This window comes from Lithobates pipiens, unplaced genomic scaffold, assembly GCF_037356315.1.
Source record: "Lithobates pipiens isolate NorthernLeopardFrog02 unplaced genomic scaffold, aLitPip1_a1.2 Scaffold_18, whole genome shotgun sequence".
Classification (NCBI taxonomy): Eukaryota; Metazoa; Chordata; class Amphibia; order Anura; family Ranidae; genus Lithobates; species Lithobates pipiens.
The window spans coordinates 336,956,107-336,969,586 of record NW_027507758.1 but is presented as its reverse complement, the minus strand read 5'-3'; the positions used below and the strand labels follow the sequence as shown (position 1 = coordinate 336,969,586).

Genomic DNA, 13,480 nt, shown 5'->3' with positions numbered 1-13,480 from the left:
TCGCCTCCTGCTCTGTTATAAATGCATACAGCCAGAGAGGCACAAATCCTGTCTTAGCTGCTGCCTGGTTGTCTCATTACTGTGCTGTTTGTGTGTAAACTGCTGTATCCATAGCAAACAGTGCAATTAACTCTGTAAATTGCTTTTTTCTTGCCTTTCCTATATTATATCAGGAAGATGAGGTATATTTCTTGAACCCTGCAATCACTTTTAGCTTAGTATTGATGGTGTGTAGAGAAGCGTGCGGTGACTTTTCAGATGCATGACATATTTGCTGAAAGTTGTTTTCTGCTTTTAGGAAGTTCTCTGACTCTCTGTGAGCTTTTTTTTATACTCTGGTGTTTCCGAGAGTCTTGCTTAATACAGCATGCCTAAATGATCTCCTAGGAGTAGAGATGAACTGCTCTGCATGCATATTTGCTTTATGGGCGAACGAGTATATAAATATACATGGAACATAAATTAGAATGTGATTAACTCCAGGAACATCCGCATCCCCATAAAGCAAAGCATTTAGCTGATTTAGTGCTTTTTTATCTTTGTTTATCTATCTTGTATGACTTACTCTTTATTGCAAAACAATTCTTTTCTGTATTGCTATGCTTCAAATATTCGCTATAAAACAGAACTATCAGTAATACATGATGATGACAGCCATTTTCTGAGCTGATCCCATGTTCAGCGTCTTGGTTCATTAACAAATGAAGTATATACTCGTGGCTGTCTGTCTGCTTGCTGTTTGCACTGAAGTGCAGTTACCGCTCAAACACTTGAGTCGGATTGTAATTTGTCATAGTGTTTACTAACCAATGGCAACAATATTTTTTACCACATAGAACACCTTTAGCGTGCTTCCATTTATTGGTTGCTGTAAGGGCAGAAGCACAGGGGCACATTTTAGTAATTTATGCTACTAAAATCACTAAACGTGGTGGCCAGTTGCTACACTGTTTGAACAAATTTGCTCCCCAATTTGTAAGCTGTACAAGCAGCATGTAGTAGAAGATAAGTGCACACATTAAGAGCATTTGGGCACCTAATTGCTACTACATATTACTTGTATTGTTTACAATAGGAAACAATTTGTGCAATCTGTTAAGCTATTGATTGTTAGAGATTTTAGTAGCGTCTCTGCATTACAGAGTTCAAGTGTTATCTGGAATATTTAAAAGGGACTTCCAGGTCTTCTAATCCATGTATATAGCAATAAGGAGGGAGCCTTCTGCTACAGTTTTAGGTAATAGCGTGACTCCTGTACTGCTGAAGTCAATTAAGATGTTGTCATAGAACATTTTTTATCTGAATGATGACATCACAAGATCAGACTTTACTAGATGAAATCTAAAATCCCAGTTCCTGGCATAAAGCTTAAATGAGAAGGACCCATCCTAACCATGAAGCTTAAAAGGGAAGGACCAGGGCCAGATTTATAAAGGGGCAAAATGGGCAATTGCCCAGGGCCCCTCTGACAGAAGAAATAATGTGTAAACAATATAAAAAATTATATATAAAATAATTTTAAAAAATCTATAAAAAAATAACAAATAATAATATAAATATATTCTATTGTATCCTTTTTCAAAAATAACTTTTTAGCCACTCAAGCAAAAACCACACATAGAGAACTATGACTGCTTGTAGGTGGGCATGTGTGATTTCGGAATGACCTGGTGTCATGCATAAAAACGTGTGCCTGTCATTGAGAATGTAAACCAACTCTGTGTATAAGGGGCCCCCTGAACCTGTAGTGCCCCGGACACCTTAAGGTCTAAATCTGGCTCTGAGAAAGACCTATCTTGACCATGAAGCTTAAAAGAGAAAAATTAATTTTGAGCACTACTTTGAGGTTTAGTAGCTGGCGGGGGACTTTCTTATAAACTGAAAATCTCCTGTAAAATAAGAGTGGAAGGAGTATTATTTAAAGCAGCAAATGAGATGTATAATGAAACTATCTGTGGTCCTCTTATTCTGATCTGCAGAAAGTTGACAAGCTCTAGCTAGACTTCAATCTTCAAACTCTGCACACAGTTCTTTTTACCAGGAGGACAGGGGAAATTTGCATACTTAGTCATCACAGAAGCCTTAGGCACAGGGCATGAATAGGAAACCTTAGTTATCCTCATTAGTATTCAGATTAGTTTGCAAAATGGCTGTTTATTAGTGTGTATGTGATGGTCTCCTTATTATCTCCTTTTGAGTTCTGCATGTTAACTCTACTTCGCTATAACCTCTTTTGAACTTTATGTGTAGACTTTTTATGCACCTTCATATCACTTGTCAGTTTAATCCATAAAATAACAAAGTTTTCTTTTTTGTAGTACCTCAAACATGGCTCCCTAAAGGATCCTCTCTTGGATGATCATGGAGATTTCAATCGAATGGTTGTAGCTATGAAAAAGATTGGCTTGGATGACACAGAGAAGCTTGATCTTTTCCGAGTGGTTGCCGGCGTCTTGCACCTTGGAAATATTGATTTTGAAGAAGCTGGGAGCACCTCTGGTTAGAAGACATTTTATTCTATTATTCCATCAGTGTAAATGTCATTTGAAAAGAGTTTGAGTCACAAAGCACAATGTTCTTTTAAAAGTGGGAATAAAATGTGCTTTAAATTGCATGTGGGCTTTGTTCTACAGATAGTACAGCAAAGATGAGGTCTAAAGGAAAAATATATATATTTTTTTTATACGCGTTTTTTTTCTCGAGTATGAGTAATTGAAAAAAGTGATTTCATTATGCGTAGATGAACCGCCATCTGCACAGCTGATTTGCAGAGGTCTTTTGGAAACAATAAAAATGCACTCTTGTGTGACTGCTGCAATGCAGGTGCTCTGCACAATGGCTGTTACTACAAGTGAATGTCACAGCTGACAGATTGGCCCCTGGCTGACAGGAGGGTCACAATATCTATTTGAATGTAACCATGCTTAGGAAATGCATCTGTTTTTCTAGACACCATGAAATATAGCTACGTAAAGGTAAAAAGGGCTATTCACCGTTTTGAAGATTGGTATACGTCAGAGTTTATTTACAGCTCAACTCCATATGCTTAAACCAACAATATGAAGAGTGTAGTTACCCATGAAAAGAACCTCTGTTTTAAAATTTATTGGTAAGAGCTGCAAAAAAAAAAAAAAAAAAAAAAGGTTTTGATTTTGTAATACTGCAGGTAAAAAGAAAGCTCCTTGCCATACCCCCATCTTGCGTACTTTATATGCAAAAAGCTACAGATTTAAATTCACAGATTTTGTGACTTTTCCTATCAACTACAGTTGGAAAAAATCCAGTGCATTAATTTAAAGCGGTAATGCATGATGTACAATATTAATATATATTTTGTACTTTTAAAATCATGCATTCCTTTATACAGTTCTTTATGTCAGATCAAAAGAAATCCTAAAAATCCTACATGCTGGTTCTACCCAAGACAGTTGATCAGTGGACCGATTGTGTACAATCAACTTGCTCATACATGTTTAGAATCTGTCGGTCCCTGCTGAACCGGCAGAGGAGACAGTTTATGGCCAGCTTTACATAAAATATCCTCCTTCCCCAGCAGCTTCCCATGGTGTCTGCATCCCAGCAGCAAAAATCTGAAGCTGTGCTCCCTCTTCACTAGCGTCCTATAGACATGAATAATCTGTGGGATTCTATTTATTATTTTTATTATTATTATACATATTTTTTTAAGTCTGGCAAACTGGCACTAGGTTTTAATGAGCATGATGAAAACAGAAAGGGAGTTAGCACCTGCACTAGGCATAGTTCAGGTTAGTGTATTAAGAGGCTTAGGGATGAAGGGTTGGGAGTGGAGGCGGTTAGGTCAATATTTGTCTATTAAAGTGATTGTAAAGACTCAGTTTTTTTTCCTATTAAAAAAAAAACAAACAAACATGTTTTATATTTACCTGCTCTGTGCAGTGGATTTGCACAGAGCAACCTGGATCCTCCTCTTCTCGAGTTCCGCTTCTGTGATCCTGGCCCCTCTCTTCTGTTCAGTGCCGCCACAGCAAGCAGACTGCTATGGGGGCACCTGAGCTGAGTCACAGCTCTCTGTGTCCATTCAGACACGGAGCCCGACCGATGCCCCACCCTCTCTCTTCTCTGATTGGCTGCCTGACTTTGACAGCAGCTGGGACCAATGGTGCAGCGGCTGTGTCCAGCCAAAAAGGAAGGAGAATCTGACACTCGTGGACATCTTTGGACAGAAAGGGACTTCAGGTAAGTCATAGGGGGGCTGGGGAGGGGGCTGCTGTACACAGAAGGATTTTAATCTTAATGCATATACTCCACCTTCTGCCTTTACAACCCCTTTAAGGGGTAAAAAAAAAAAAAAGAGGCACTTCGCTCCTAAAGAATGGAAAGTTGGGAGTTATATCCTTTTATGGCTTACTGTCCCTAAGAGTAAATAGGTATATAAAGTGTAGCGCTAAAGATGTTAGTCTGGTTAGAACATGTCAGGACCCCCAGACATATAAACCTACGTGGATGGATAATGGGGGTTTCTTCAAAATCTCAAAGAAGAGGAGTATGTTGACGCACAATCGCTACTGTGACAGTCCCACCACCTATAAAGATGTGAGCTTACCGAATAGCTCAGACCCAAACGAACATACGTTCTATGAGTCAAAAGAGCTTAGAAGTGTCAGCTGGCAACCTGGGATGCGATATCTGGAACTACGTCCACGAATCTTTCAAAGGGGGTCCGTCTCCACGCAGGGATCCAATTTCAACCTAAATTCCATATAGCAATGAAAATGTATTGAAAAGTAACACACTTACATTTTAAAAGTGTTTCAAGCGCTTGTAAAAAATATATATGTTGGCGGCAGGGGAGTACTTCCGACGCGTTTTGTCTCCATAGACTTTGTCTGGGGTGTAAAATGTAAGTGTGTTACTTTTTAATAAATTTTCATTGCTATATGGAATTACGCTATATGGTCTTCTTTATCCTCTCCCACTATATCGGTTGAAATTGGATCCCTGTGTGGAGACGGACCCCCTTTGAAAGGTTCGTGGACGTAGTTCCAGATATTGCATCCCAGGTTGCCAGCTGACACTTCTAAGCTCTTTTGACTCATAGAACGTACAGGTTCTATGGGTCTGAGCTATTCGGTAAGCTCACATCTTTATAGGTGGTGGGACTGTCACAGTAGCGATTGTGCGTCAACATACTTCTCTTCTTTGAGATTTTGAAGAAATGCCCATATCCATTCACGTGGGATTTTCTTGCACGTTCAACTTTTTCACCTAAAGACTTTTTTTCACATGCTTCATGCTTATCTATGTTGCATTAATTAGGCTTTCTGTGCAGGTTCATCACTAGCCCAGCTTCAGGTTTACATATGTGAAATGTTAATATCTGCACGGATCATTAATGTGTATCACTAATTACACTCTGTGTATTTTTGAATTTGATATCACATCGTTTTGTAATTTAATTTGATATTTTTTTTAGTATAGGCCACCAGTTCACTACAGTATCATTTCATGTAGGTTTATATGTCTGGGGGTCCTGACAAGTTCTAACCAGATTGACATCTTTAGCGCTACACTTTATATACCTATTTACTTTTAGAAACAAATGTATCTGTTTTTTGTGTTAACTGCTTGATTTTGCTTATTTTAAGAGCTTTCAGGCAGCGCAGTGTTCCTTTGAGTGTACTTGCTGTCTCTAAGAAACTGCCATTTGCCCTGTTGGATAACCTCTTAATATTTTACTAATTCAATACTATTCTGCAAATATTTTAAATTAGATAATTATTTTTTGTTTGTACCGGTGCTGGAAATATGTATTGTTCAATATTCAAACATCATCTGCTGGGTCCGATGGATAAGTCACACTGATATACAGACATTTTAGAACAAAGCCGAGGATTAGTACTATTTGCAAAGGATATTTTTTCATTGGCAACCCATAAAATATCTATCTTGTCTGAAAGTTGGTAAGCTTATTTGGCCAGGTCTCTATTGGCTAGGGTTTTATGTAGGTGTGTATGTTTTAATGTCTTTGTTATAGTCTTATGTCCTTTGCTTGTCTAGTACTGAGAAAGGTGTCTGCATTTACTAAATCAATAATAATCATAGAAAGATGGAATTACACTGAGAAAAGTCCAACCAATAATGAAAAGTCACTCTGGTTGCTGTGGGTTACACAATATCACTTCTATACTGCGGGTTAAAGAGTGAAATCTATACACCCTGCAAGGATAAGTGTTTGGTTTATTGTAATACGCCTGTTGCATATTGCTTTTTTTTTTTATCATGCTTTAACAACTTTTATTTATAGCTAACATTTGTTGAAAAGACTGTACAGCAGTGACTTTGCTTGCCCTTGACTGGATGCTGTGATATTAAAGCTTTGGGTGGCAAAATAAAGATGTATGTGTTGGATATTAAAAGGGCTAGGGGAATTGTTTATCATTTCACTTGCCGACTCATAAAAAATGGTGACAGCCTGCATCAAGCTGTCAGAATTTTTCCTGGAGTTCAGTATGTATCTTAGTTCTTTCAGACATTCATTATGGGAATTACATTTTCTTTTTTAAGTGTGTTTTTTTGGTTTTTTTTTGTGATACGTTGATAAAATGCATTATGCTGTGCAGTATTTCTGCACTGAGCATTCTCATCATCCAAGACTGTTCTAAGAAATGACAGCATAGTTATATCTATTACTTACAGATATCACAAGTAGATGTGAGGGGATAGTTATTACAATTTCCTGCCCTTCCCTGGCCACCATGATTTCTGCTGGAGCTCTACAACATCTTAGCCTATATCTATAATCTTCATGCCAATGCACTCTTCTCTTTACTGGCATATATATTTGTCTGGGAAGAGCACATTGCAGAATACCAACTACTTATAAATGTATTCTAAATAATGCGCTTGGAGAGTTACTGTTGGAATTCTGAACATAGGGGAACATGCTTGGAAGTTTATGCCTGTTTTTCATGAACAACTTGTAGGCAAACTGTTTTGCTGTCATCACTTGTCATGTTCACTTATTTTAGTTCCCATCCTAGAATGGAAACAAGCCTGTCGAGATCCTAAGCTAAACAACTAACATACTTAAGGTATCACAATCACATACAGTTGGGCTAAAAAAATTGCATACTCCAGCAGAAATGTTGGCATTAATATTGAAAATATGACTGATCCAGGTGCGTACCAAGCAGCTGGCGAAACCGGGGGCGCAGGATGGGGGGGGGGGCGCAAATTAGCAGGGTTCTACACCCTCCACCACCCTTTCACCCACTTCCAGCATATTTAGTCCCTCCTCCCCCCAGGCCCACCACACCTCCCCGTCGCCGCTTTAAGGCAGCCACGTCTAGTTTGGCAGCGCTGGCTGGGTGGGGCCTCGTCTCGTGCTGCAACCCGATTGGCCCCAGCTCTTCTCGTTCTCTCGGGCACGGGCGGCTCCGCCCCTGGCCCTTGAACTGTGCAGCGCGCCTTCCTAGGAGAGAAGAAAAAGACGAGCGGGGGTGGGAGAGATAGGTGTGGGGGTGTCTAGGTGGCAAGGTGCGGTGGTACCGTCAGTACTAGTACTTTCTGCGGGGCGGCCTGCTGCACACATCTGCTGGACCTGCTGGCTGCTGAAGGTGAGAAGGAGATCCGGGCTGTGTGTGCTGTATGGAGGGAGAAGGAGGAGATGTCCTACAACACCTGTGTGTGACTGCAGAGACATGACGTTCTAGGACACGTCGGACGCGTCTTACACGTCATTGTTCAGTGTAGTGGTCAGTGTGTAGTGTAGTGGTCAGTGCTTAATGGTCAGTGTATAGTGTAGTGGACTGTGTAGTGGTCAGTGGGGTGTGTAGTGGTCAGGAGTCAGTGTGTAGTGGTCAGTGGGGTGTGTAGTGGGCAGTGTAATGTTCAGTCTGGTGTGTAGTAGTCAGTGGGGTGTGTAGTGTGCACACTGACCACTGTACACCCCACTGCCCACTGCACACCCCACTGCCCACTACACACTGCCCAATACACTGTACAGTAGTGGCCAATGTAGGAATCGGTTAGGTCAGTTTAGGAATTATCACATCGCTGTTTGGCACCTTTTAAAATCCTTTTGATAACTGAAATCCTCCAAATGGTCCTGATCACAAATTTACCCTGGAATGTTTGGCCTTGGTACAGACACATAAGGGGACATAAACAGGTTAAAATGGCAATTAAAGTGTTACTAAACCCACAACAGTAATATTGGTCTGTATATGCAGTAAAGCATGCTTCTATACTCCCTGTGGAACGTAAGGAGTTAATCCTCTGCATTGAGTAAACATGCTGTCTGATCTGGTCTTCTCTGATCCTCCCCTTCTTCCACAGTCCCCAAACCCATCTCCTGCCCTGGGGTCACTTTGCACATACCCAGTTTGGTGTGTATTGCTAGAGATATGTTTTATTTATTTTTTCACTTGGGAAGGTGCATGTGATCGGCACAGGGCCAATCAGCACTGTACAGAGGGTCAGGGGTCCTCATAGGACAGTCAGAGTAGAATGAAAACTCCTCCTAAAAGGTTTAGCCAGACACTGATAGAAGTCATAAGACTGCTATATACTACTGATCAGAAAAGGTAATTTATATTTACTAAAGTAATTGCATTTCCATGTACTGTGGGAGACCAGATATAGTGAATGTAGGGTCCTGGGTTTAGTAACGCTTTAAAGGTTAATTTACCCACATATGTGGCTTTTTAAATTACAATTAGTGTCTGTGTATTAAATAGTCAATGAGTTTGTTAGCTCTTAGATGGATGCATCGAGCAGGCTAGATACTGAGCCATGGGGAGCAGAAAAAACTGTCAAAAGACCTGCGTAGTGGAAATTTATAGAGATAGAAAAGAATAAAAAAAAAGATATTCAAAGTCTTGAAAATTCCAGTCAATACTATTTAATCACTTATTAAGAGGTGGAAAATTCAGAGATCTCTTTATACCAAGCAAAAATCTTGTAGACCTAGAAAATCTGAAGCCACGACTGCCAGATGAATTGTTCAGGATAGGAAGAAAAATCCAAAGGTAACCCTGGGAAAAACACAGGCTGCTCTAGAAAAAGACGGTGTGGTTGTTTCAAGGAGCACGAGTTGTCAGAAAGAAGCCTTTACTGCACCAATGCCACTAAAACGTCTGGTTTACATCCAAAAGCGCTTTGACATGGCTATGATTTAAAAAGGAGCCAAACAAATATGTGATAATAAATGGTCTCCTATGATCCCTAAATAAAAGACATTTTTTTTGGCATTATCATTCATATTTTCTATATCAGTGTATGCAAATCTTTGAGCACAACTATACATGGTACAGTAGTGCAAAAAAAACTTCTTCTACCAGTAGCCAAAAAAGACTGCCTCGAAATAAACAACAAAAATATAAAAAAAATACATATATTTGAAAGTGGAACTTCATTCCTTCTATTACCCCCTCTTTCTTTCTTTTTTTTTTTTTTTACTCTATAGATAAGTCTGTGTAAAAAAAAAAACATACACGCGTGCTCAGAGATTGGCCTACATCCAGTCCCATGCTGCCATCTTTTTCTGACATCAGGGGGGCTGCTGTCTTTCGCGTTATTGCAGCCAGCCCATGATAATATGTGGCCTCCTTGGATGCATGATGTGGTTATCCCCAGGAGGCTGCAGGAAAACAAGTATGCAGTTCTCACCACTGTCTCTATCATCTCTGGGAAGATTTAGACCCTGGTCACACCTGTGCATTTTAGGTGCGGTGCATTAAAAAAGGTCCTGCATGCTGCATCTTTGATGCACTTTCATGAAAACACACATTCTATAGTTATCAATGGTAACACGCCTAAAATGCATGTTAAATGTGTTTAACCACTTGCTTACTGGGCACTTAAACCCCCTCTTGCCCAGACCAATTTTCAGCTTTCAGCGCTGTCACTCTTTGAATGACAATTGCTCGGTCATACAACACTATACCCAAATTAAATTTCTATCATTTTTTCCCCCACAAATAGAGCTTTCTTTTGGTGGTGTTTAATCACCTCTGGGTTTTTTATTTTTTTGTTAAAAAAATGAGAGACCAAAAATTTTGAAAAAAAAATACAAAACCGTTTTATATTTTGTTATAACATTTTGCAAACAAGTCATTTTTCTCCTTCATTAATGTATGCTGTTGAGGCGGCACTGATAGGCTGCACTGGTGGGCACTGATGGGCTGCACTGGTGGGCACTGATGGGCTGCACTGGTGGGCACTGATGGGCTGCACTGGTGGGCACTGATGGGCTGCACTGGTGGGCACTGATGGGCTGCACTGGTGGGCACTGATGGGCTGCACTGGTGGGCACTGATGGGCTGCACTGGTGGGCACTGATGGGCTGCACTGGTGGGCACTGATGGGCTGCACTGATGGGCTGCACTGATGGGCTGCACTGATGGGCTGCACTGATGGGCTGCACTGATGGGCTGCACTGGTGGGCTGCACTGATGGGCACTGATGGGCTGCACTGATGGGCACTGATGGGCTGCACTGATGGGCACTGATAGACGGCACTGATGAGGTTGCACTAATGTGGCACTGAAGGGCATTGAAGGTACCACTGAAGGTGGCACTGATGGGTGGCAGTGATGGGAACTGGTAGGTGACACTGATAGCCCTGCTAGGTGGCCCTAATGAGGCATTGATTGGCACCACTGGTGGGCATTGATAGGCAGCACTGATTGGTGGCACTGATATACACTGGTGGGCACTTATTGGTGGCACTGATATGCACTGTGGACACTGGCAGGTGACACTGGTGGGTACAGATGAGGTGGCTGTGCCTCTTCCTCTTTGGGACCGATGTCCTTTACACAGAAGGCAGTGATTGGCTTTTTTTTCTCTTCACACTGTAAGATTACCGTTCTTCTGTTTACACCATGAGATCAGCTGTCATTGGCTGACAGCTGATCACGTGGTAAGGGGCTGGGATCGATCCTATCTGTGATCACTCGAGTCTCATTGACTCGGGGGGCACACAGATAGCGTGCAAAGAGGACATCTATTGACGGCCTCCCAGCAATGTAGGTCTGTGCTGTAGCTGTCATTCGGCTATAGCGTGGACAGGAATCTGTTAAAATGCAACATACCAAAAATGCACCGCACAGATGTGAACCAGCTCTAATTGTCGTGATGAGGAAAAATCTAAAATTACGAATTGTTGAAAAGAAATGGAAGGGAAATCTTCCAGTGGCAACGGCTGTTCTTGTGACAAGAGAATATCCCTTTTTCTTTTTTTACTTCCTGTTTTGAAACCGGAAGTAAAGGTAAATCTCTCCAATGGAGTTTTAACCATGTAACTACCTAGCCAAACCTAACAAAAAGAAAAAAAAAAAAAGGGTGTTTTAGCACTTAAAGTGGTTGTAAACTCATTTTTTTAACTTTTACCTACAGGAAAGCCTATAATAAGGCTTACCTGTAGGTAAAAAAAAATCTCCTAAACCTGTACGGTTTAGGAGATATTCCCCTCGGTATGCGCATGCGCACAAGGGGATTCTCGGCCTGAAAATCCGGCAGTGGCCGACCGGCCAGAATGAAATCTCCCGCACGCATGCGCGGGAGTGACGATATCGCGGCTCCGGCCACTCACAGCGCCGGAGCCGCGATACCCGGAAGAAACGCCGAGGGAACATGTCAGCTCCCTCGGCGTGGATCGGGCCAGATGTCGGGGCCTCGTTCTAAGGTAAGTGTTTCATAATGAGCTAGTATGCGGTGCATACTAGCTCATTATGCCTTTTGCTTTGCAGGTGTTAAAAAAATAAATAAATAGCGGGTTTACTACCGCTTTAAATTTATTCTTTCAAAAAACTGTTAGAACTTTGTTTATGTATGTATTTAAATGTGTACATTTTCTTCTGTGCCTATACTAACTACAGTAATTGTTTGTTATTCCAAGAACGGTCTGGGCCCTTCTATTTCTCTTTCAGTTTCTTTTCTTGTTAGAGCACAGAAGCTTTCAATGTGTTATTTTCAAACTGCTTACCATGGTTTTGTCGTGTACAAGGCTTTTTATTTTTTTGCCAGAGAAAAGATTAAAAGCACAGATTGCATAATACAGATGCTTTGGACAAAAGCCTGTAAGCTAGGATGAATGCCAAATTCTGTTAACCAATTATGCTCCTTCCTGCAGACCTTGGTTTTGCTGACATAATCTGTTGTATTGAACACCAGGTGGCTGCACATTAAAGAACCAATCTAGCAAGACCTTAGAATGTTGTTCGAAGCTGCTGGGTCTGGACGAAGATGATCTACGAGTGAGCCTCACCACACGGGTCATGCTTACAACAGCAGGGGGCGCCAAAGGCACAGTTATCAAGTAAGACACTTGCACTATTTATTTCCCTGTCCTTGTCTCTATCCATGCAAACAATTTGGAATCTGGTAATTTCTCTTGAAAAGGAAATCTTCACCACATGCAAAAATCTTCTGCTTTTTAAAGCCCTTACTTTCTTATTACTTTGGTCCATAACAGCTGTCGAAACACGAGAAGGTATACTCATGTTATTAAATCCGATATAAATAACAGGCTACCTTACCTGCACTAAAGTGATCTGTATAGTGTGTCTCTGCCAGTTTACGGTTTCTCCTCCTCCTCCTCCACTGAAGACCCTGTAAATGTAACACAGTATGTTACAGATAGGCTAATCTTCTCTTACTTTCTGTTTAATGAGAATGGCAGACGGTGACAATACAATCAGCATTCCACTTGAGAACGTGCTTTGATGTTGTCAAAAATAATGAGTCTAATAAAGCTAGTTTTTGAGTTTTCAGTGGTATGTCCTTTTAAAAAGGATTTTGACTTAATTTTAACACAGTCGGTTCTTAGCTGAAGGCAGTAGAGAAAACATATCTACTTACCTGCAGATGTCAGTGATTGGCTTAACCAATAAATTAAAAATGCAACCCATTAAAGCATATCTAAAAGTGAATCCTTAAAGTGTGATTAAAGCTGAATGTCAGTAATTCTGCCACTTTCTAAAGATGTCTATGCCACCTTATGGTCTTTAATTTACATTTTCACTAAGTGTCAAGTACAGACATCCCTATACCTGTGGCACTCCAACTCTTCACCTTCTGGTTTTAATCTCCCGCAGCTGCACAATAATATGCAGCCGCTCTACCCGACCCTTTCCTCCTCCTGCACAATCACAGAGCACTTTGTATTATGTGAACCCATTCAGTGAATGGGCAGTGAAGGGGAGGGGCAGACAGAGCTGCTGTATGAGAAATGGGCATCTCTCCTGTCAGAGAGCCCAGAGTATAGCAATATCTGTACTCCTAGCGCTCAGTAAAACTGTCAGTTGTAAATTAAAATAGATAAGTTTACGAGGTGGTATGCACCTCATTGGACTTAAAGTAGTCCACCAGTAAGGCAGCACCTTTTAAAAAGTTACTGAATTCCTGGAGTTCAGCCTTAAACCCAAAACAAAAAATGGAATATATTGTAGTCCTTAGATTTTTTTAGCTTCATTGGCTTTCTTTATTTCCAGGC

General features: G+C 40.9%; 1 protein-coding gene across 7 annotated transcripts in view; it reads left to right on the top strand.

The window, feature by feature from the left end:
* MYO6 (myosin VI) overlaps positions 1-13,480 on the top strand; it is a 416,768-nt gene that overhangs the window by 196,371 nt on the left and 206,917 nt on the right. For all 7 annotated transcript variants that reach the window (XM_077487353.1, XM_077487359.1, XM_077487358.1 and 4 more), the window contains 2 exons: positions 2,319-2,499; positions 12,160-12,304. In XM_077487353.1, coding sequence (XP_077343479.1) covers positions 2,319-2,499; positions 12,160-12,304 — 326 coding nt within the window. The remainder of the gene's footprint in view (positions 1-2,318; positions 2,500-12,159; positions 12,305-13,480) is intronic.